Source organism: Aspergillus udagawae, assembly GCF_001078395.1.
Source record: "Aspergillus udagawae IFM 46973 DNA, scaffold_6, whole genome shotgun sequence".
Taxonomy (NCBI): domain Eukaryota; kingdom Fungi; phylum Ascomycota; class Eurotiomycetes; order Eurotiales; family Aspergillaceae; genus Aspergillus; species Aspergillus udagawae.
The window spans coordinates 135401-157797 of NW_025091269.1; the positions used below are offsets into that span (position 1 = coordinate 135401).

Genomic DNA, 22397 nt, shown 5'->3' on the forward strand with positions numbered 1-22397 from the left:
AATTCTGACTGATTTCGTCATTAATAGCCACCACCCCCGCTTGGATCTAAAAGCCGTCCGGACCCCTTATCCAATAACCACAGACCAATAATTCTTCACCGTCGGGTCTTGGCTGATATATCCGCCAATCAGCAACAGCCGTCCTGGGCCGGGCTCAGGGTCCGCGCTCCTCTTGGATCATGCGGCTCAGGGGAACAAACTCTGTGTTTTGTGTCAGTGTGATGCTGATGAGAATCGTCAGCCATCACGCTTAAACAACTAGTGACCGAATCTATCTACCAGTCTTCCATTCTCATCAGTATAGGAATAATTTTGCCCTTCATCATCTCACACTCTCTGTCAGCATGCGATCTCTCTTCTTTCTCCTCCTCCTCACATTCAGTGCTACCGTTCTGGCTAGCTCATCCACATCCTACAACAAATGGGTCAAGAGTCTTCCCTCATGCATGCAGCCCTGCTTCAACGACTTCTTTACAAATTCTGCCCAAGGAAAATGCGGCAAGGGTGCCAGTACTAGCAGCAAGCCATCCGACATCAACTGCATCTGCCAATCAGGCAGCTTTACCTCGAGTAACGGGAATGCGCCGTCCATCGCCGACTGTGCTTCGGCGCTATGCCCCGATGCAGCGTCTCAATTGCAAACTGTCCAGGGTTCCTATACCCAGCTTTGTTTGAGTCAAGTCAATTCAGATGGATCGGTGCCGAGTCTAGGTATGTCGGTGCGATTCCTGCCGTCGAGCATTGCTGATCTTTCGTAGGGAGCACAACGCCGGTGTCAGGCTTGGATGTGATCCTTGCGTCGGGCGGTATTGCCCTTCTTCAATGTATTTTATGATTGCTTGTGCCCGTTGTGCATTTTTCTTGCTCTGTTGATACGATGCATAGTGATGGTCTATTGCTTGGGTATGCCCGTCTCGTATGTTTTCTTCTCCTATAGTTGCTTCGCGCATCTAGAGTAATTAGGACCTGCAGTGTTTTCTGGGACCAATATCATGGCATTTCTTCGTAACAAAACGGTTCTGGGCGCTGTCGATTGCTACCGACCGGTAGAAGTAATTCTGCCATGCTGTCAATGTCTTGAAAGCAACTATAGGTCGGTATCGATGTGACAGTATGACGCCGTATCCATCCCGGCGATCAGTGCGACTGAAGATGCCGAACATAGGATGAGGGGGCTAAACTGAGCAAACCAATTTTTTGTTCAAAGGAAGTACCTGTATATGCTCTTTGCGCTTGACCTCTCCCAGACAGTGTTGTTGCATACATTTCACCTTCGCTTATAATGGCAAGGCAGATTACTCGCCCCCATTTTGAAACCTTCTCCTTTTCTATCACCAATCAACACCATTGAAGAATAGCAATGATATAGAATAAGCTTCACGACTGCTGATAATTGCAAATATAATTGCACAGCCACCCGCTTAGCAAAGACTGGGCCACAAGTGCCGCCAGAGAGTACCGATCGGCAAGCACTGTCACACAATGCCAAAGCTAAGAAAAGGCCTTGAAAGGCTGAAACATCAGATTCGGCCCCAGAAACATCGTTCTGCCCCAAGCGGCCCCAGCCCCGCAGCTTTAGCGCTGATCGCCTGGCACAGCCCAAGCCAAGATTGCTTCGAAAGCTTAGTTGGTACGAGATGCTTGCTTTTCAGTTATACATTCAATACGAGGCTGAGATTTGGTCTTGCAGTGAGATGGCCATGGCTGTGACACGGCGTTCAGCTATTTTTATGGCAGACAGCCTCACCAGGAAGCTATATAAGGAGGTCAATTCCGTTGCCTACCATGCATCAGACACCTACAATCCACAGTCCTCTCACCTCTTCTCAAATATCAAACGTGATCATATCGAGTCAAAATGTGTCTCCTTATTCCTCTCTTCCTCGCGAAAAACAAAAGAGCACAGCAGAAAGCGAGTGACTCTGACTACGCGAGACCTCGACCATCAATGAGAGCAAAACCCGGTTCACAAGGGATCCGAGAACACCATCAGGCGTACTCCCATCATGACAATAGACGATCAAGAGGCAGCCGTTGAACAAATCCATTGAGTATGTATGTACCTCAGCTTCTTCGTCGGACATTCTGCTAACCATTACCGAAGAGGATTCGTCGCGAAGTTACTCAAATAATACCCTCGATATATGATTCAAGAATAGGCTGGGTGCAATGGACATTGGAGGAGCTGGAGGATTTACGATGGATACAACGTTTGCATTTGGATGCATTTTATCTCGCATACACTGATCTGTGTTTTTACTTAGCATGAAATTGTTTCTACCTTGTTATCCCTTTTTTGACGTTCAAATAACTGTTTTTTCATGCCGATCATAGTCATGAGGGATCTCGCCGTGAATGACCCCAATATGATAGGAAAAAATATAAAGAAGCTAGAAATGGAAGAAAAGCGCTCATACAAACCAATTCGAAACCCTGCTAGTAGGTTGTCGAGGCTGGACTTTATGAAGGAAAGACGGAATGAACGCTCTCGATGTCTCAAATGAATCCGCAAGGCTAATACAGGGTGGTAGTCTGCTAGGTAGTGTAACCGGTGAGAATGATACAATTGATAGTAAGGAATACGATTGTTGTTTGTCACCCACCATGACCGTGGCAGATGAGTACGGACCAGCAAGTTCTCAAAGACAGTGGAAACGCTTCTATGCATTCGGGTCATATCTCATTATCTTATCATACAATGGCACAATGTTAAACAGTTCCAACAGCAAGAACGTAGCCACCATCAACCACGAGAGTCTGCCCGTTCAGGTACTGGTTGCAGGCGGCGAACAGAATAGCGCTGCCCATGTCTTCATCCTTGCCCGGTCTTCCAGCAGGAACCATGCCCTCGTACTTCTCCTTGGGAAGGGAACTCTTCTGCTTCTCATCACTTTCTTTGGCAGTCATTTCGGAGGGAAACACACCTGGCGCGATGTTGTTGACCCGAATCTTCAGGTTGGAGGAGGCAATCTCATGCGCCAGCATTCTTGAGACATGGATGGCGGCCCCTTTGCTAGCATTGTAGTGGAAGTGATGCTGTGATATCTTCATGATGCCCGAAATGGAGGTAATGTTGACGACGGTGCTGGACCAGCCATGCTCAATGTCGGTTCCCTTGTTCAACAAGGGCAGGAAAGCAGTGGTGGTGAAATAGAGCTGGGTTACATTGGTGCGGAAGATGTCATCCCACTCTTCGAAGGAGTTCGACTCGTGCTTGAAGAGCTTCTGGTGCAGTTCCTCGGCGCTCTGGCTGTCAGTGTCCTGCTTCTGGCCAGAGATGCCGGCATTGTTGACGAGGATGTGCAGTGCTTTTTCCTTGGACGAGATCTCGTCGACAAGCTTCTGGATGGATTGCTTGCTGGTGACATCGGCGGTGATGGGAATGATCTGTCCGGGAATGTTGTGCGAGTACAATTCTGCAACACGGTCGAGCTTTTCTCCCGTCCGACCGGTGATGTATACTTTGGCACCGTTGACAGCCAGTGCCTGCGTGATCATGAGGCCGATTCCGGAACCACCGCCAGTGACGAGGGCAACTGTGCTGGTGAGTACCCATATCATGTCGATGATAGGAACAACATACCTCGGCCCTTGACGCTGAAGAGGTTTTCGAGCTTGAAACGCTGGTTCTGTTGCTGAGCCTCTGACATTTTATTATTTTCTATATAATAGATCTTGATTTGTGGAAATGTGGTGAGTTGTCGGTCGATCTTGGTTGATTCGGTTAGGCACTACCGTTAGCTCTATATAGGCGCAGAATCCCTAAGATGCGATGCGTACTATCATCATGTTGGTGTAATTCGACGCATCTGAAGCCAAAACCTGGCTCAGTGGCGAGTCTAGATGCAACCGTGTGGAGAAGTTGAAACCACCGAGGACGTCATCAGCATGACGTCGTTATCAGATGGAGCAATGAGTCTCCTATATATTTCCTTAACATATTGGTAAACAAATACATCCATGAGGATCGTAAATAGCATCATTTCGCTTTCATTGGTTATACCGCAGACATTGATCGCATGGTGGTACCTGTATATCAGATCGTTCTGTGGACTAACTAGCTGTCCTTGGCAGCTAGTACCGTAGTTGAATGCTCGGCAACGAAGCATTGGAAATTGAAGTAATTGATGACATTTAATTAAAGAATTTTGTCTAACATTTTATATGTTGTCTGTATGCAGCTTTCTGTGCCTATGTTTCGACATTTCGTTGAATTACCACGTCAGTCGAAGAGTAACTGTCAGAGATACAATGCTCCTAGCATGATCGGCTCTAATATCTGTAAATAGTATAGATCATATGCATACAATTGATATTCATAAGATAAAGGTAAACAGTCATAATCCTTGGTACTAATATACAGTTGGTCATTTCTCATTCTCGTAGCTTAATGATCACCCAATCCCATAGCATCCTTTGCCTTCTGGCCCCTGTTTCCCGAAAGTTAGCACCTGATCAGTTTTAGATTTCCTTAAAATGCGGGGACGTACATTGTCTGGGTGCTGCTACCATGGACTTGGTCGTCCTTCTCGCCACGCATGGAATCGTAGGCCTGCTGCGTGTACGACTTCTGCTGGTCGCCCTGCGCACTGCCCGTGAGACGGTCGGTAGCGTCGGTGACAGTCTCCTTCATCTTGTCCAAAGTGGACTTTTGGGAATCAGGAGTGATCTCCTCCTTAGCCTCTGTAGCGGAGTCAGAACCGATCTGTTGCTTATGGGTTGAAGAACATACTGGTGGAGAAATCCTTGCGGCCGGTGTCAGACATCTTGATAGTAGTAGTGTTTGTGTTTGGAATGTAAGAGTTGCGTTTGAATTGACTTCCTGTGAAATGCTTCTTGATTTGACGATCCGTTCTGCAATGAAAAGACGACGACTGCAAACGCACTCTTCTTATATGTCCCCCCGGATGCAATCGACCATCGACGATGTAGAGAGCAAGACGTCATTGCATGTGATACGGCCTGATCAGGGATGGAGCAGGCAATGGCTGAGTTCATGAATCATCAGGTTTCTGGGGAAGTACATTGTCTGGCTGCATCTTGCCACTTGATGTGGGGGATGAGATGGTCAATGTGATGATTTTCGACGTCACTATATCCTTGGCAAGTGCGGTAGATCACCGATAACTTTAACCTAGCTTCCCTGCAGGGGCCCAGTTGTCAATATGACATTCTTGATAGTGTCATTTGATCTACTTTCTATCCTCTATCGGGTACGAGTTACATGTACCTGGACAAAGTACCTGCGCATTGCAAAGAGAAACATATTCAACCCCTTCTAGAACTACTAATACGTCTGTGGACGCTATTTGCCTCATGTGGGTCAAGTCGTCTACCATACTATTATGTATTCAATGACGTCACAATTCCTGGGTATCCCAAGTTGGACATTCGAGTCGGATAACCATCATCCCAAAAATAAACAGATAGATCCTGACTAATTATTCCTGGAAGTATTGGCCTTGGCATGAATCGTTGCAAAAGGTCAGCCGGGGAGCCTCCAGGATTGTAGATTTATCAATTAGATCTGTTTTTGTATTTGAGAAGTTTACATGGTCGTTCTGATAACGACCACTTTAATAAAGAGCGAAACAGTAGTCAAGGAGGTAGTCTGCAGGCTCTGGCACGCGGAAATATCACCGTCCCCGTGGCCCAAGCGTCCGCCTCCCAGATACAAAACTGGTCGGCACAAAACAAATGCAACACTCGTACTGCCCCTGGTCATTGGTACTGTACCTCACACAGGTGAGGCAGACCCGATGCCCACACTTGGTGAGAAATACCTCGCGATCATCGTCTGCGACGCAGGAATGGCAGAAGCTCGTCGGATCGCCCCGCTGGATCCTCCGCTCCATCTCCGCAACTAGCTCCTTGCCTTTTTCTGCACTGGCGCGCAGTAGCCGCACGTGGTACTTAAGGGCCTCCATTTCAGCAGCGCTCGTCCCTCTCGATTTGGACCAGCCCGCCGGGGTGGAGACCGGTTCGAGAAGCGCGACCGGCTGCAGTCTCTGCGAGACCGGGGTCGACTGCACATGCTCATGCTCTAGCAGCCAGCGCCGGCGCAGCTGCTTGCTAAGGAGGAGGGTGAAGAGCATCTCGGCGGTTTTCCACGCGAGCCATTGCGACCGGTCGTCTAGATGCAGTATCCTCGCATCTTGTTTTTGTGGTCGTCCTTGAGCTGTCGACGTGGTTCCTAGGGAACGTGTCATGGGGGCTGCGAGCAAGCAGACAGATATGTAAACGAGTGACAAGAGAACGAGCCCTATAGCCCCGGTTTGCCTTGGAGGGGAAAGGAGGCAAAGGGTCAGTTACTCTTCGACCACCTAGGTTGGCTGGCAGTGGTCGAGTGTCTTCATATCTGAATGACATTGTTATATATATCCATTTCCTGCCAACAATTTCTGAGGTGGGTTTGCGGCATTGGCCGATCCGATCAGCCATAATCATTGCAGTTTCGGCCGGTTTGGAGCCATCGAATCCACGGCTGCAGGAAGATGTTCCCCAGGACCTCGCCACACCTCGGCCAGGCCTCAGGCATTCGATCGTCTCGATGACGTCTTCAGTCACGTGATCCTTTCAAGTGAAGCTCATGATTGGTCAATTAACTCAGCAATGATAAGCTACAGCTAATGATGGCTGACGATAGCTGATGATGCATGCGCTTGCTCTGCGGAATGGCATAGTGACTGAGAGCTGCTTCGCTATGCAGTGCCATATATTTCTGTTTATAGACAGTATAGCAGCCACCATGTGACTTGACAGTTTTAACTCCAAAACTGATTCATATCCGATGCACGCCAGCATCAAACTCCATGAAACACAACTTACTGCCAGGGTACTGTAACTGATCACAATTGAACGAAATCGACAAAGTCACCACCCGAAGCGGTCCACGGTGCGTCTGAAACCATGGACATCTTCGTTGTCGGGGACTGTTGTCGCAAGACATCGTCATCGTTAAACATCATGGGCTGCGCCTGCTGCTCAGAGTACACCGGAGAATAGGTACTCATTGGTCTAGCTGGCGCAACAGCCGCACCGGCCTCCTCGACCATTTGAGCAATGTAGAACTTGAGCGGCGGGTCTTCGCATTGTGCGTGTTTCAACAGTTCATCCTTCAGAGAGAGCAGTTCTGAGCGCATCCGGTCGCGCTCCGAGAGAAGCCGCTCTTGCTCTGCAGACTGTTTGCGATACAGGTTCTCCAGTTGCTGGTTGCGCTCTTTCTTCTGGCGACGGCATTTGCTGGCTGCGCGCCGGTTGCGCTCGAGATATTTTTCGCGACGCGGGTCGTTCTTGTCATATACTTTTGATTTTGAGTTGCGTTTGCTTGGTTTGGAGGATTTTTTGGACGAAGTGATGTCTGATTCTGTAGTGGCGGAAGTAGAAGTAGAAGTTATAGAAGAAAGGCTGGTGATGGATGAGCGGGATGGACGAGCAGAGTGGAAATTTGGAGCGATCTCATTGGTGGATGCTGGCTTTAGCTGCGGACGCTGGTTATATGCGGATTTATTATTATCGTCATTGGTGTCTGTGCGTTTGGAAAGAAAAGCGGGATCAAGAACATGGAGATCCTCATCACTGAGAAGGACAGGTTCATAAGTGGCAGAATCCGCTGGCGGCAAGGCAAGGGCGGTTGGACTGAGGCTGGCCCAGTCCAGAAGATTGCCATTGGCTCCACCGACGACCGTCTGCTCGGTAAGAAGGCTGGTGGTCGTCATGATGCAGGTGACAGTTTATACTCGAGCTGTGCAGCTGTGCAGCTGAGCGATTGAGCTATGGACAGCTGGTCTGGCAGAGATGAAGAAGGTTTAGACGGTGTGATGGGAGCACAGCTAGGGTGAGGCAGAAGACTAATTGAATAGCTTAGGCTGATATATATAAGCTTGTAATGGTACTGAAGCTGTAGCTGTAGCTGTAGCTGTGTGGTTGTAGCTGTACAAGAGTGTTTGAAAACCACCAAGTCTCACATATCGAACAGGTTGGTCACTCTCTTTTAAAGATTTGAGACATCCCAAGGAAACCTGCTGGAAAAGCCGGAGGACTATTTGAGGTGCTGGAGAATGCTTCCTACCACGTACTCTGTTGTTCTGGACCAAAGCGCCTCCTCCCGCCCCAGGACAACATATGACTCTTAATGTAACTGAACCCTGAGAACGGAGTTGAAGGAAGTCTAAAGAGCAGTCAAGCTCAGAACCAAGGAGGAGAGCTTTAACCCCAGTCAGTAACAACCAGCAACCTGGACAAACCACCTTACCCAAGGAAAAATATTTAAAAATTATTTCTGGTACAGAGAAATGGGTAGTAACCATGATTCTGAGGCACATTGACAGCTGCTGTTCCACAGAATGTTGTTACATTGCTGAATAGTTAACGCAACAATAGCCATGATTGGCCGGATGTAACAACCGGCATGGCGCTAGTGTCTGATCAGAGGGGCCAAGCTTCTTGGCTCACCAACCAGCAGCCGTTTCATGGGCGTGTGTGTGGATTGACGAGTTATCGACTAAGGTAATTGACAGCCCCGTTTTCGTGGATTTATTGCGGCAGTCTCAAGATGAAAAACCTTAAGGCATCAAGCTCATGATTTTCTGTCAAGGAGCCTCATGAGCAAAGGGTAACGTAAATAAGCCACAAATATAAACAGGAAACTATGCTGCGCCTGTCTCAAGGAAGTCTGCAGTCCTACTCAAGCCACATGAGTTCGTCCTCGAGGAAGACACAAAAAGAATTGCGCAGCAAGGAAACCTGAAGAAAATTCCGCAGCCTCTGATTCGCTGGGTCTTCTTTCGGCCACTTGGACTCCAGCGATATCTGAATCATCCATTGTCGCTGAATTCAGAACTCCGGATTGAAGGCGCTGGTTGACGTCACAGCAGTGCGAAACTGCAAAGGAAAAACATGATCTGTTCAACGGCGAGAGAAGTTTCAAGTGTGTGGAAATAGCTGAGTATCTGCTTGTATCTCCTGACTCTGATCCGAACTGTCGTCCTGGGCCATCATGCTCATATGATGGCTGCAAGTACCTCAGGTAGGACTAGAGAAAGACAGAGAGAGGTACCCTGGATACTGCAATCCAGAGTCTCGACCAAGATGAAAAGTGCAGATGATAACGCGGAGGTGGCGCAGATAGACAGGATCCTGTATCGGATCTCATTTTCTTTCGGCGTTCTTTCGGGTCCAAGCTGCGCGTAGCTAGTGAACCACGGCTGCTCGTGCCACATAATGAAACCTTCCCGTCCTCCACGAAATATCTTGACGTCATACGACAGGGATCTACGCGCCATCCCACCGCCAGTACCCCGTACTGTTGAGTCTCTTGTATCTGTATATGACAAGTGGTGGGATCCCGCGAAACTCGAATACCACACAGCAAACGATTGAATGGGATGAGCTGGAGAATACTACGGTTGGTTGGATGTGGCTACTCTAAGGGGTTTGGGTTGGTGTTTGTTGTTCAGTCATACAAGATAGATAGGACAACTCACGTAAATACATTTTCTCGTTGCTTCAAGAGACAAGGGTAGTACCCTGAAGCAGTTCAACCGACTGTCCCTGGCCGAGTATAACATGATTCCTCTGCAGAATCTTGCTGACAGCCAGGGGCGTTGAGTTGACCTTGGCCATGCGCGGAGTGTATATTTGTGCCACGGACAAACTACACTCATCTTGAATACAGGGGCAGATCAAATCCGCATTGTTGGGGGAGAATAAAATGCTAGTGGTAGTAAATTTTCCATAAGCGGAGCCCTTTTGAGTCTTAAGGAATGTGCAGCAACAGTGGAATCGGAAGCGGCAAAGATCTAGACATCTGATGCGACACATCAAAAATTATGTAGATCTCGGGGGACGAGTGTCAACATCGGACAGTACTCTCAATAGAGGAAACTCGCCATACATAAGAGGGTCTCCGTGGCAAATGCAAGCAAATTTGGACTTCTTCCCCAATACTAATACATCTATCTTCAGCGGCGACACTCGAAGGCATCATCTTCTCCAAAGGGCAAAGACCCCTTGCATAACTTAAGTGGGATCAAGGAACAGACTATTATTTTCCCTTTCCTCTTTTTTCGTTTTCACCCTCCTGGGCTCCAGTTCTTGCGCTTCCTCTCTCGGCTGCAACTTCCGTTCCAATCAAGCTACCTTTTTTGATGCTGTTGTCCACGAGGCTAGACCAGAGGCCCCACCGGTTATTCACGCTTCTTCCACTCACACGACGCTCTCGGCACGACTTCTTAGATGAACTCCGCGGTAGTATCGATATTCGCTCTTGCAGATTATAATTATTGCAAAGCGGGAATGGATTAATCATAAATCATAAACTCAGTTAAAATACATGTCTACGGATACTAATAATAAATAATACCAACCGAGTTAGTGTCTCCTCGTCTCCTTTCCCCCTCCCACCGCTGATCCCCAGGTACTGTCCGCCTCTCATAGTACGTAGTAGTTCTACTAAGTACCTTCTTTTTTAGACCCAGCATGTCCAGTGGTCCTGGTGTTTGCCCTTTTGTCTGTGAGCCTGCCTGACCTGACGGGGCCCAGATAAAAGGCCTGTGCTGTCCAAGTTTCCACGTTCCAACCATCTATATTCCAGCTGTGTTCCCTCCTTTCTCCCGCCGTTTCATCACTCGAGGGGATGCTTTCGCCTTTCGCTCGTCGTTCGATCGGAGGAAGTCGCTCATTTTATCTCCAGACTTGACATCTGCCGGGTGGATTAAATTCTAACGGTTAATAAAAATTGCCACCGCTCCTTTATAATCACTGTGTCTGTCGTGTTGTTTGTGAGGCCCTTCGTCGTCGGAACACGTGTACGACGAACTGTTGGTGGTTGCTTCGGAAGTGAGGAAAATGTTTGACAAAAGGTTTGTTTTTCTCTGGGATAGGAACGGGGTTACATATCATCCTCCAATCTAACCACCAGCAGGACGGCGCAAAAGCCTGGAGCTGAGCTGATCGGGGATTTTCGAAAGAAGTTTTCCCACGTCATCGCAGACCCCTTTCTCACGCAACAGGCACCACTCGAACACGGCGATGCGAAGCTCGCAAATCATCCCATACTTCCATCACAACAGTATCACCTCCAGTTCAACCATCACGCGTCGAATGCGAACGTAGTTGACTATGTCGCTCCTTCAGCTCTGCAAGCCGGCCTTCTTACTCCCACTGCTAATCAGATGTGCGCCGTAGTCCATAGTCCTGCAGGCGACCTTCACACCCCAACTGTAGAATGGAATCTGGCCAGCACGCCTTGGATATGGGATCAGATGGTCAGCGTACAGTCAGAGCTTCAGGACCAACAACCACAACCAGCACCACCACCACCACCACCACAACAGCAACTACATGGACACGCGGCGACGGCCACCCGAGGCGTGGTGGGCTTGCAGTCGCAATACCAGCATCATCTGTTTCAGAATATGGACCCGTTTGCATCAAACCACATACTACCGAGCAACGTCTCGTTCGGGGCAAACTCAGACTACGATCCATTGGATACGGCAAGCCACCGAAATTCATTTACAGAATTGTTGGGACATGTCGCGCAGCCTCTCCTGCCGGTGGCCTCGGACGAGGTCGACCGCGCCGACTTCCCGTCGAAGCCAGAGACTCCGTAAGTCCACTACCGATGCGACGACTGCAATCGGCCTACTGCTTGCTGACTCGCGCTGTTGTAACAATGTAGGTTCCGCTACCGTGTCACGCTCCACGCTCCCACCGCTATCGCAGATCATGCGCATGAACCACCAGTCACCTATCTCAACAAGTCCCAGGCATACTCGGTATCCATTATCGACTCCACACCCCCAGCGCACGCCACACAACCCGTCAAATATCGCACGAGCGTGAGAATCACCTTTGAGGAACCGGCACACCGATCGAACCCAGCGCGGTGCTGGCGACTCTGGAAGGAAGCGCGAGGGGCGGTCGAGGCGCAGCAGCGAGGGGGGAAGATGCGAGCGTTGGAATTTGTGGACCTGCGTATAGGATCGAAGAAGAACGCGCCGCGTCTCAAAAAGGTGGTCAGCGCCTCGTTTGACGGGTTCTGTGTAACCTGGTCGAGCACTCCGGAAGCCGGTTCTTCCGAGTGCGTGGTCAACGTTCGCTTGAACTTTCTGTCGACGGATTTCAGTCTTTCCAAGGGTGTCAAAGGCGTTCCTACTAGATTGTGCGTCAAGACGGAGATGATTGGCCTCGAAGATGGCACTCCTGCACCGGGACCTGGCACCGAAGCCGAGATTTGCTACTGCAAGGTCAAGGTGTTTCGCGACCACGGAGCGGAGAGAAAGCTGTCCAACGATGTGGCGCATGTGCAGAAAGCGATTCACAAGGTCGAACGGCAAATCGCGCAGGGAGATGTCGACGGCAATAATGGTCTGGGAAAGCGGAAACGGCGAAAGGGCGTCGGACACGGGTTGACCAAGAACCATACCGTATCGATGAGCCTATCTCCCAGCCGTTCTAACAGTCTCACGGGTGTAGATGATCTGCACCGGGCCTTGTTCGAGCTGCGCAACCTCTTCTCGTCCTCCCAGCCAGTTAGCCTGCTCTCACTGCAAGGCGACGTGCTGGATGATCCGGATCAATCACCAGTTTCTCTACCTCGGGACGCGTCCACGCCTGTGTCTCTTGGGCGTGACAGTGCGTCCGAGAATGATGCAGGGCTCAACTTTCATGGCGACCTGGTCGAACTTCCACGCCGTCCTTTCGGCCGAGAAGCGAGTACCGTTGAACCGAAGATAGAATCTCCCGATCCGGGCCTCAGCGATATAAATGGTCGATCTTCTCCTGAGTCGGATACTGGTGATAGGTCATCCAGCCCTCGGCATGGTAAGTTTTGCGAGCCTATTTGATTCGGCATATTATCTGACCTCAGAAAGTGGCATGTTTCTACGTTCGAATTCAGGACAAGCAGCAGCAGGAACCCTACTACCGTGCCGTATATCTCACTGAGCGAACCGCATCCGACTTTCTTGATCAGCTGTCCAAAAAATACAACGTCCAACCAGACCGTATCCTCAGTCTCGTCCATATCAATCCGAAAAGTCTACGCGTCGCCGTCGACGATGACGTCGTGGGAGCAATTCCCGAAGGGCAGGATATGATTGCCCAATTTACCGAGGTTCCTGCTCCGTTGAGCGGCGATGGACAGGACGACGGCGAGAGACATAGCACCGGGTACGAGGTTCAATTGCTTTTTTGACGCGTTCCGCATACTCGACAGATTTTGAGCATTAGGTCCTGGCTTTTGTGCACATTCAGGGAATGTTTATACGACTTGCCCCGGCCGGGATTTGCATGACTGGTGATGATGTACGTTTAGACCTGCATGAACATCTAGACTACGCCTACTGGATGGGTACGAAGCGACGACATGAAAAGAAAACCTAGCATATACAGTTTAATATCATACGAGATCTGCGAGCAAGAGAATTATATGCCTCCCAAGCTGTAAAGAAAGTCTTCCAAGTACACCTGAACTTCAGTGCAAGGAACAAAATTAGAGCCTGGAGTGCTGGACGCGACAGAACAATCTCACCAACCCTAGCTCCTACCGTACTATCACTGTTGAAAGATTGAAATCTAGCCATTTATGCTTCTATCCGCGTGATCTGCATGCTTGAGTGCACAGACCAGACCGGTAAGTCTAGAGGATGATAGTATGCTGTGGATGGTCAACCGTGTCGTTCCCTTGGTTCTTATATGAAAGTTATTTGTACCAGCAAAGCCCTGCTCGCAGGAATAATGAGAAGCTCGCTGACCCGTAAAGGCGTTCAGTCCCATCTTCAGTTTCAACAAAGAATCCAAATTTCGAACAATGGTTCCAATGTACCACCAGTTGAACGAATAGTTATCCTCTCATTCATCCCCAGACAAAGCCGAGGAGTGGAGTAAGATCGATCTGCGTTTCCTCAACGGAGAGCATCCTTTGTGACTTTTATTTAGAGTCGTAGTCATGCACCGTGCGCGAGACATGTCAGGTTGAAACACTCTTAGAATATGGCGCCGCAGCTGCTGAATTGAGGATATCACTCGTAATCCCGGAAGTAACAAAGTTGTCAGTGCAAGCCCCGCTCAGGCCCTAAGAATATGCACATTCAATGGTGGTGTAGACGAATTACCCTATCTGTGCATATAGCCGAAATATATATGCCAAGTCGCAGGAGATCAGCTGGTCATGGCGCTGTTCGTTTCGATGTCAATCTTATAACTTACTGCTCACGCTCACCTAGCATCTACGCCCACTAGCAAGCTTGTCGACACCAAATCGCTTATCGATTGACTTTGGCAAGCGAGGGAGCTCGGGCTTACCCATTAGTTGAAGCAGGGACCGCGGAAGTTCTGGGAAATTGCCCTTGGAAGGTAAAGTCTCAGCCTAAGTTGACTTCGAAAGCCTGCCGGAGGCTCTTGTCATATTCTTCTCTGTCTGCAAGTTTGCGACCTGCAATGTATCCAACTTTTCTTTCGAAGAAAAATGGCATCACCAACTGGTTCCAGTCAACGGCATTAATCAGAGATACGTCCATATAAACTCATATAATGTTGCCCTTCACTAATACAAAGTACGCTCATTTTGATCTAGTTGAATACCTTATTGCAGCCATCGGTCTGTCAAGTACCCGGTCGCAAAAGCATAGACAGCCTTGTGCAGTACATCGATGACCTGCTCATTGACCGGCCACGTCCTACACATTCGTCAGTAACCATCCAACGCGTAATGGCAATGTTCATGATACGCACCATGGAGGAGCGCCGACTCCCGTCCAATTCTCCAGCGTTTGATCAATCGTCAACCGGACGCCGATGAACATAAAATCGGCAAACGGTCCTCGAATACCGTTGATGCTCATAAACGCTCGAATGACGGCCGCAACTGCTCCCTGCCCGTAATGCATGGCCATGTTCAGTCCCCAGCGTTCGTTGTCGGGCCGGGTAGGCAAGGCTAGTAGTCGCTCTAGCGTGTGGCCGGGAACATATGAGCTGGGCCGTCCAGTAAAGAATTGTTCAATCTTCTCTCCGATGGTCATTCTTTTCTTCAGTTAGATTGATTTCAGAATTTGGGGAGAGGACATACGCTGCTACACCGAGCAGTCCTGCGCCGCAGCCATAAAGGACCCATGTTCCCACGGGGATCGGGGGGCGGACTGGTTGCTGGGGATCAGTGGTTCGACGCGACGACATTGTATACCTTCTAGCTTAGATTTATTCTATTCAAGAGATGCTCAAGTGGTGAGATATATTGTGGGATGAGTTGTTATAGAGGCCTTCCAAGATTGCTCGATGAGGTGACTGAGTTATGTCATAATGGCGACACAACTTGGCAGCATCAACGTGAGATCCGCTATACAACCATCCTTCTACGATAAGTTCTGGCATTTTACAAGGTTAGATATTCTAGAGTATAATGGTATGCAGTTCATAAAAAAGCTTAATCCAACCTTTTTTAGAAATATTGGTGCATTATGTTATATCATTATAGTTGGATTTGAATTCGTGGTTCATTAAATAATGTTCCCCATTCACCTTAATGTCTTCATGTTAAGTATAGTGAAGGATAATAACCCTATATAACTACTAAAACCATGTCGCTATCGGAACTTCCCGTAAACAGGTAGATCCCATTCACTGTATAGGGCTGTCTATCGAACCTACATATTCACTTTTACCATATGAAAGATGATATAATCTCCTCATACCCCTGCTATATCTTGTACTCTCTCATCAGCAACAGTGTCTTACTGCTAGACAAAAAGGGTGTCATCAAAGTAACTTACTGCATATACCTTGCTTTACAAAGCCCCTCCATTTATCCAATTAACAGCATGGATCAGATCTTTTTGGCTATGATGCTCCTAATACTGCTTGTTATTGCAGCAATTGCTCGTCTCAGATCGCTGCTTAGCAGGAGGTGGTAAGTCGATACATCTGCGAAGACATTGTATAATACCAAGAGTGACATGTTATCCACAGGCATGACTCAACTGTCCCATCTGCGTTCTCGGCTGCTCCTGATTCTGGGGCTTTCTGGCCAGAAGTCTGAACCCTGCAACACCGTTTGCGAATGCACTTGCTCAACACACGATATATGTCCTCAGTTGTCGTTAAATCAAGGGAGCAGAACTACGATCAATTATCGACCATTTCCTCGAACGTTTCAGCTACCCTGCTGTGGTACCTCGCTGACAGAAGAACGATTTCGCGCCATGTTGCTTGGTTGAAGACGACAGCCGCACGGAATGAGACTTGATTCTCCTGAATTTGGAAGTTTTGCGGGTAGTGTGTTGCATGGAAGAGGTATGTCCATGAATAAATGACTTATCCCCGCGTTGTACACATTCTCGCTTGCAATTATACTGATCTATCATGGTACAGCTGTAGACTGGTTCGAATGGCAGACGGAGGCCCAACCAGATGGATCAGATCAGAGTGTAATGACCTCGGGAGCTGACAACGAAGACAAATGTCTACACAAGGAACCAGTCACCAATTTGCATTTGATACAAATATAAAAGTGCAATCGTTGGACTATTTGAGCGTTGTACCCCTATCAGTGTCCTCTTCTGACTGTTGTAGAGGGTCAACCGTCCTTTCTCATTTTGAGCTAGGGAAATGACTTTTGGACTGCCATCCTTCCATGTTTTATGTGCTTCCCCCTTTCTTTCACCATCAGCAACTTTCTGTTCCCAACAGAAATGACTATTTGGACCCCACGAGCCCAGTTGCGGCCTTCAACAACTGCAATATGCTATGTCCGCTACTATCTTACATAGCCCATAATCTTATACGCCGAGATCGACACCAAGATGACCACCATCCAAATGGCCCCCTTCAGAAGGGATATAGCGGTCGACGGGAGCGGCTTCATGCTCGGTTTCTTAATTTGTTTCGCCCTGTAAATTCTCTTCCACTCGTCAATCCCGGCCCTGTTTCAATCGCCCATTTTTGCCTTATCATCGCCGTGGCACAATCGCCGGTGCTGGGTGGAGTTCGTCCACCATAGCTATAGGTTAGACTGACCACCTTGACTGTACGACAAGAGGAATAAGGATCGTCACTAACTCATGCTTATTGCAGCAGCAGTTTGGACTGCCCCATACACAATAACTGCACATGTGTGCCTGAGGGCAATCACCGCTTCCTCCTTTAACAACAACACCATCACAACGACTACAACTACAACAATGACAACGACTACAACAACGACAACGACAACGGCGGTGACGACGAGAGGGTATGAAGGCACCAAGCCATGATGAAAATAAAAGGAGGATAAAAGTATAAATGGGAACGAGTATCTGGCCGAGCTGCCTTCAAAGCGGGTGTACTGTATCTAGAATCAGCTTTCCATGAAAAATTGACGCAGGCACTACTGCCCGATCTTAAATGTCTTTTTACAATGTCTTTATCGTGGCTAAGCGTGTCAAGCATTGTCAACATGTGTCAGTGAATACCATCAGTGTCAAACGAGAACAGTCCACAGAGGAGTGCCAATGGCGGAACCTAGCATTAAACGAGAACTGTCTACATGACTTACTCTGTCCGGGGAACCGTTGATGTTGATGATTTTGATATGCTGGGCTTGAAGTACTGAGGCACCTCGTTTGACAGTTACGGTAAGCGACAATCTTCATTTAATAAAATGAATAGCATTAATTTATAACTCAGTTGCATAACGCTCAAGCCGCGGGATAATGACTTCCATGCAAACCAAAACTGATTGCGTGGTCGTGTTCAGCCCTACCGACCTCGGTCAACGTCCTCGCATCAAGACAGACCAGGAAACTTTTCCCAGTCTCACCGTTTAAGACCACACTAAGTAGATAGCCCGCATCCTCGGCCTCGCCAGTGCCATCGGGGATGAAAATCGGCTCGGAGGGCGTATGAGGCGTCGTTTCGCTACCCCAGTACTGGACTGTTTGCGTGTCCAGATCGACCTTCCCGATTGCATCGAAGAAGGAAGTGTGTCCCCGGTTGACGACGCAATAGTGGTATCGCGCTCTTTTGGTTGCGAATCGCGGGTTGATCGTCGGGAGTTCACCGGACTCAAATTCGAACACACGTTCCGCGGCAGTAGCTGTTCTAATACTAGACACTGTGGGCACTCGTGGCAGGCGATAGCGGACGGTCATGGGTGTTTCTGATCTTCTAATGGTGAAATTCGAAATCTTACCGTCAGTTGAGAGGAAGTCTTCGTAGTAGGTTCGGTGCAGGGTGTCCATGTTGGCGTACTGCACTACATCACAGATGATGTCCACGGTATTCTTCTCTCCCGGTTCTTGGAAAGCATTGATTGTGTGAAAGGCAAAGAATGGCGGACTGACGAACTTGGCAACGACGCCTCGGTGGCCCTTGCGGTCGACCACGAACCAGTGCGTCTGAGCAGTAGAATCGAATTTCATTGCGTCGAGCATGTTTCGCTCCCAGAGAATGGAGGCCCCGAGGCCTTTGAAGTAGGAGGGCCAGACGCAGAGGATGATGTAGTCTTCGGTCATAAAGAAGGAATGGATATAGGCTGCTTTTGTTGAGAATGTGGCAATGACCTCTGTTTTGGATGTACTGGCCGAAGTATGGTAGATGCGAAAGGTGCTTCTGGGGCCTAGGTGCAGGTTGTAATTGTATACATCTCCTGTTTGCGGGTCTAATTGCGGGTGTGCGCAGGTAAGTTGTCCCTTCAAAGAAAGTCAACTTACACATACTGTGAAAGAATCAATCAGCGAGGGAAGAATACTACCTTCAAATCCGGGTGAAGCTCTTGTTGCGTGCTCGCAGCAATCGGCTCGAGGGTCTCTGGATTGGCGTGCGTGATTTGGTTTGCATCAGTAAGGCAGGTCAGCAGCTTGAATTGCGAGGATGCCGGTACAGCTGGACCATGTTTCAGCATGCCGGGCATGTTGGCGAACACGGTGACATTCGCATTGACCATCTGTGGATTGGACAGGAATTCAGTCGGCTCAAAGACGGTCTTCATCTTGTGAAAGAACGACTCGCACGGGTCTCTCTTTTGGCCAAAGGTGACGGGCTTGAGATCTCCGGTGCGGCGCGCTTCTTCCATCAATGCGTCGACCTGGAACCGAGAGTTATAGAACACACGGCAGTTGCCGTCGTCCGTGGGAACTATCTGGAATCGATGCAGCTGTGCGAAGCCGTCAAACCAGTGACTGCGAGCATACGACCCTGTTTTCGAGTCGACACGGTGGGTGCCGGGTCCATTGCGATAAAATGTGCCTGCAAGGAGTGGTGGAAAGGTTCCAGTGACTCGCAATTCGACAGGCTCACGCTGCTCCCTGTCGATTGCCAGCTACGGGGCGGTCAGAACTATGCCTTATCCGAGCTTTATGCGGTTATACCGACCAGAGCTTCAAGTGGGCTAGTTTTAGAGTTGGTCACTGTTGTCGCTGTTATGGAGCCCATACTGCGTGATATGACTTTGCAAGCTTATCAACTTCGACAAGTTACTGGTGAAATTCCGTTGATTTCTTTTTGAATGTGACGCTCTTGCCATCAGTACTGCAATCATTTATAGTCAAATGAGATCAGGCGCAACTCCGGAGCGGGATTCCCCCACAACCCGTCGGACAAATATCCTGGCATAGGCAAGGCTGAGATAACCTTGAGGCGACAACTGCTTTCACCCGAGCAAGGCCTTGTGATCTATTGAACTCTGCAAACCCTCAGCTAAGCTAGCCCTTCTTATTATCGCTTGGGCTTAATCTCTCAAGAGTGAGTCAATGTCCAATTTACCCTTCTGCCTAAGCATCAGTCGGTTTCATTGTTTCCAGACATAATGCTCCTTTAGGCATATTTTGTAACCATGGGACGAGCATCCGGCTGGAAGAAATAAGACATCATGCCATCAAAGTAATGCTTGAATTTACTTCGTCCAATGGCCATCCAGCTTATTGCCGCTCGCAGCAACGGTAGGGCAACACATCACATGCTTGAAGCCATCCTTGCAGCGGTTGATCTTTCCGAGAACAGGGACATGTACATCGTTGACTCGCGAAGGCTTAATTAGATGCGTGTTCATCAGAGTCCACACAGTAAATCCAAATAAACAAATGGCTGATAGCTTAGAAATTTTATCGAGCTGAGGATTGATCCGGCTGACGTTCTTAGGCTGACATACTCCCTTCCGACAGTGTGACCTGCCTGGGCAATCTCCGCAGATTTTGAGTCCTGACAAGCATCTTTAAACTGTCCCTCGGTCTGCGTCCGAAATTCTCCAACACTGTGTTGCACAAATGTCGGCAAGATTGCGAGGAAAGCGTTAATCACAGAAGCGCAAAGACTTTTTGAGTAGATCAATTCGAGAGACCTGCCGACTTATTGTCCCTTTCTAAAGAGGCGATCTCCTACAGCCTACCTGACGGCGTGGTTTTGGGGCCAAGATCATGACTTTGAGTTATCGGGAACTTCAAAATAACCCTATTCAGATTGTCTTTCTTCTGTTGTGAAAAAAAGAGAACGGTGATTTCTGTGCTCAACCTCATTGATAAAATTGTTGCATATTAGCGTCGAGTTGTGTTGACATGGTGGTGCGTCTGCCTACCAGATTACTTCTATCATTCAGATATGTGACCCAGAGTGGCTTTAATTGACGGGCGGGTCCAAGTATGCTATTAATAGCACGCTATATGGACTGCAAGGCATTTACAACTACGGATTTAAGTTTGCTGCGGGCGATGGTAGGGTTGTTTGTGGGGGCCAACAAGGCGGCGACACTATCAGCATGGGCCCTGATGCGGCTGTTTTTCAGCCCAAACGAAACAGTAGCTGTCAACAACTCTATTCTTTGAAACAGAGAGAGAGAATGGCCCGGCAATCCAATGGTCAACAGAGGGCTGTGAGCATCGCATGGATCGGCCAACAATCCGTATCGTGATGAACGTGGTTGGTGTTGGATACCAAGTACCAACAGATGAGCCACAGTAGAATCAGCCTTGAGTTGGAGATAACGGCTTCATATGTAGAATTAAAGATATAAGATTGTATATAAATACTACCCTTGACATAGAACACATCAGAGATTGCGTGCACATCAAGCATTCTTCATGCTATCACGATGATTCTACTACAACTACTTCTATCTCTAACGTTGCTCTCTCAATCCCTCGCGGCCGTCATCCCGCGAGACGGCCAACGCATCCTCAATCCAACCGCTGACGACCTTAAGAAGATCTTCACCTTCTCCAACGACTTCCCCCCACCGAACAGCGGCAACCTGCAAGTCCACGACCCCAACATCATCGAGGAAAAGGACACCCTCTACCTCTTCAAAGGAGGCATCCACATCCCCTACTGGAAGGCCTCGAGCATCTCGGGGCCATGGACGCAAGTCGGTACGGTATTGAGCAAAGCCAGCGTGATCAACAAAAAGAACAACAACCGGCCCTGGGCACCAACCGTCACAAAATACAAAGGCACATTCTACTGCTTCTACGCCATCAGCCAGAGCGGCAGCCAGGATAGTGCCATCGGGTATGCGTCTACGTCCGACCTGGAGAAGGAGTGGACAGACCACGGCGCACTGATAAACACCGGTTCCGGGGAAGGTTCCCAGATCGCGCCGTACAAGAGCACGAATGCCATCGATCCTGCGTTTCAGGTCGACCAGAAGAGTGGACAGCCGTACCTCATCTACGGGAGCTACTGGGATGATATCTACAGTCTGCCGTTGCAGGTCGACAAGGACGGCAAGCTGTCCGTTAAGGATGAAAACAAACCGGATGCAACGCACTTGAGTTACATGCCTGGGAACTGGAGACCGCAAGAGGGATCATACATGTCGTATCATGAGGGTTACTATTATCTCTGGTTCAGCCAGGGGATCTGTTGCCAGATGGTTAATAAAGGATTTCCGCTAAAGGGAGAGGAGTAAGTTAATCTCCAATTTTACTTACGGCAGTACTGACGACCATTCAGATATCGTATTCGAGTCGGTCGCTCAAAGAGCATAACCGGTCCGTTTGTGGATAAATCGGGCAAGAAGCTTCTCGACGGGTATGGTGAGAAGGTTTACGGGTCGAACAACGGGAATGTCTACGCTCCGGGTGGCGTGGGCGTGTTACCAGGCAATGGCCAGCGAGGAGATATCCTCTACCACCACTTTTGTGAGTTTCCATCCCCTGGGGAGTGATGAGCTTCAGTATCTGACTGTCCGGTAGTCAACGGGTCGATAGGCTTTAAGGAAAGCGTACGTATATTGTTGTTGATGCTTGGACTTGGCTGATATATATTAAAGGATACCCAGCTGGGCTGGCATTATCTCGAGTACAAGGATGGATGGCCTGTTGTCAAGTAAGTCGCCCTTCTGCATTCAAAGGACTTAGCTGACGAGACCAGGACGCAAGATCCTCCAGTTAAAGTGCCCGAGCCGATGAAATTTGCTCTCCCTTCAG

General features: G+C 48.8%; 9 protein-coding genes across 9 annotated transcripts; 3 read left to right on the plus strand and 6 right to left on the minus strand.

Moving 5' to 3' along the window:
• Window positions 1–344: 344 nt before the first annotated feature.
• Aud_007815 (uncharacterized protein) lies at window positions 345–835 on the plus strand (the record flags this gene model as incomplete). Its single annotated transcript, XM_043292703.1, has 2 exons — window positions 345–711; window positions 759–835. The coding sequence occupies 2 exons, from the start codon at window positions 345–347 to the stop codon at window positions 833–835; spliced, it is 444 nt and encodes a 147-aa protein (XP_043148638.1).
• Window positions 836–2709: 1874 nt separating this feature from the next.
• Aud_007816 (SDR family NAD(P)-dependent oxidoreductase) lies at window positions 2710–3650 on the minus strand (the record flags this gene model as incomplete). Its single annotated transcript, XM_043292704.1, has 2 exons — window positions 2710–3536; window positions 3584–3650. The coding sequence occupies 2 exons, from the start codon at window positions 3648–3650 to the stop codon at window positions 2710–2712; spliced, it is 894 nt and encodes a 297-aa protein (XP_043148639.1).
• Window positions 3651–4387: 737 nt separating this feature from the next.
• Aud_007817 (heat shock 9/12 family protein) lies at window positions 4388–4766 on the minus strand (the record flags this gene model as incomplete). Its single annotated transcript, XM_043292705.1, has 3 exons — window positions 4388–4430; window positions 4491–4683; window positions 4733–4766. 3 exons carry the CDS (start codon window positions 4764–4766, stop codon window positions 4388–4390), a joined length of 270 nt encoding a protein of 89 aa, XP_043148640.1.
• A 782-nt stretch (window positions 4767–5548) lies between these two features.
• On the minus strand, window positions 5549–6209 carry Aud_007818 (uncharacterized protein; the record flags this gene model as incomplete). The annotated part of the gene is made up of 2 exons (XM_043292706.1): window positions 5549–5679; window positions 5744–6209. 2 exons carry the CDS (start codon window positions 6207–6209, stop codon window positions 5549–5551), a joined length of 597 nt encoding a protein of 198 aa, XP_043148641.1.
• Window positions 6210–6848: 639 nt separating this feature from the next.
• Window positions 6849–7718, minus strand: atfC (bZIP transcription factor atfC; the record flags this gene model as incomplete). The annotated part of the gene is made up of 1 exon (XM_043292707.1): window positions 6849–7718. One exon carries the CDS (start codon window positions 7716–7718, stop codon window positions 6849–6851), a length of 870 nt encoding a protein of 289 aa, XP_043148642.1.
• Window positions 7719–10848: 3130 nt separating this feature from the next.
• Window positions 10849–13201, plus strand: Aud_007820 (putative CP2 transcription factor; the record flags this gene model as incomplete). The annotated part of the gene is made up of 4 exons (XM_043292708.1): window positions 10849–10862; window positions 10925–11611; window positions 11684–12828; window positions 12879–13201. The coding sequence occupies 4 exons, from the start codon at window positions 10849–10851 to the stop codon at window positions 13199–13201; spliced, it is 2169 nt and encodes a 722-aa protein (XP_043148643.1).
• Window positions 13202–14590: 1389 nt separating this feature from the next.
• On the minus strand, window positions 14591–15180 carry Aud_007821 (uncharacterized protein; the record flags this gene model as incomplete). Its single annotated transcript, XM_043292709.1, has 3 exons — window positions 14591–14684; window positions 14740–15027; window positions 15074–15180. 3 exons carry the CDS (start codon window positions 15178–15180, stop codon window positions 14591–14593), a joined length of 489 nt encoding a protein of 162 aa, XP_043148644.1.
• Window positions 15181–17675: 2495 nt separating this feature from the next.
• Aud_007822 (putative dioxygenase) lies at window positions 17676–19410 on the minus strand (the record flags this gene model as incomplete). The annotated part of the gene is made up of 3 exons (XM_043292710.1): window positions 17676–18668; window positions 18731–19297; window positions 19351–19410. The coding sequence occupies 3 exons, from the start codon at window positions 19408–19410 to the stop codon at window positions 17676–17678; spliced, it is 1620 nt and encodes a 539-aa protein (XP_043148645.1).
• Window positions 19411–21061: 1651 nt separating this feature from the next.
• Aud_007823 (putative endo-arabinanase) lies at window positions 21062–22135 on the plus strand (the record flags this gene model as incomplete). The annotated part of the gene is made up of 2 exons (XM_043292711.1): window positions 21062–21873; window positions 21922–22135. 2 exons carry the CDS (start codon window positions 21062–21064, stop codon window positions 22133–22135), a joined length of 1026 nt encoding a protein of 341 aa, XP_043148646.1.
• Window positions 22136–22397: the final 262 nt, after the last annotated feature.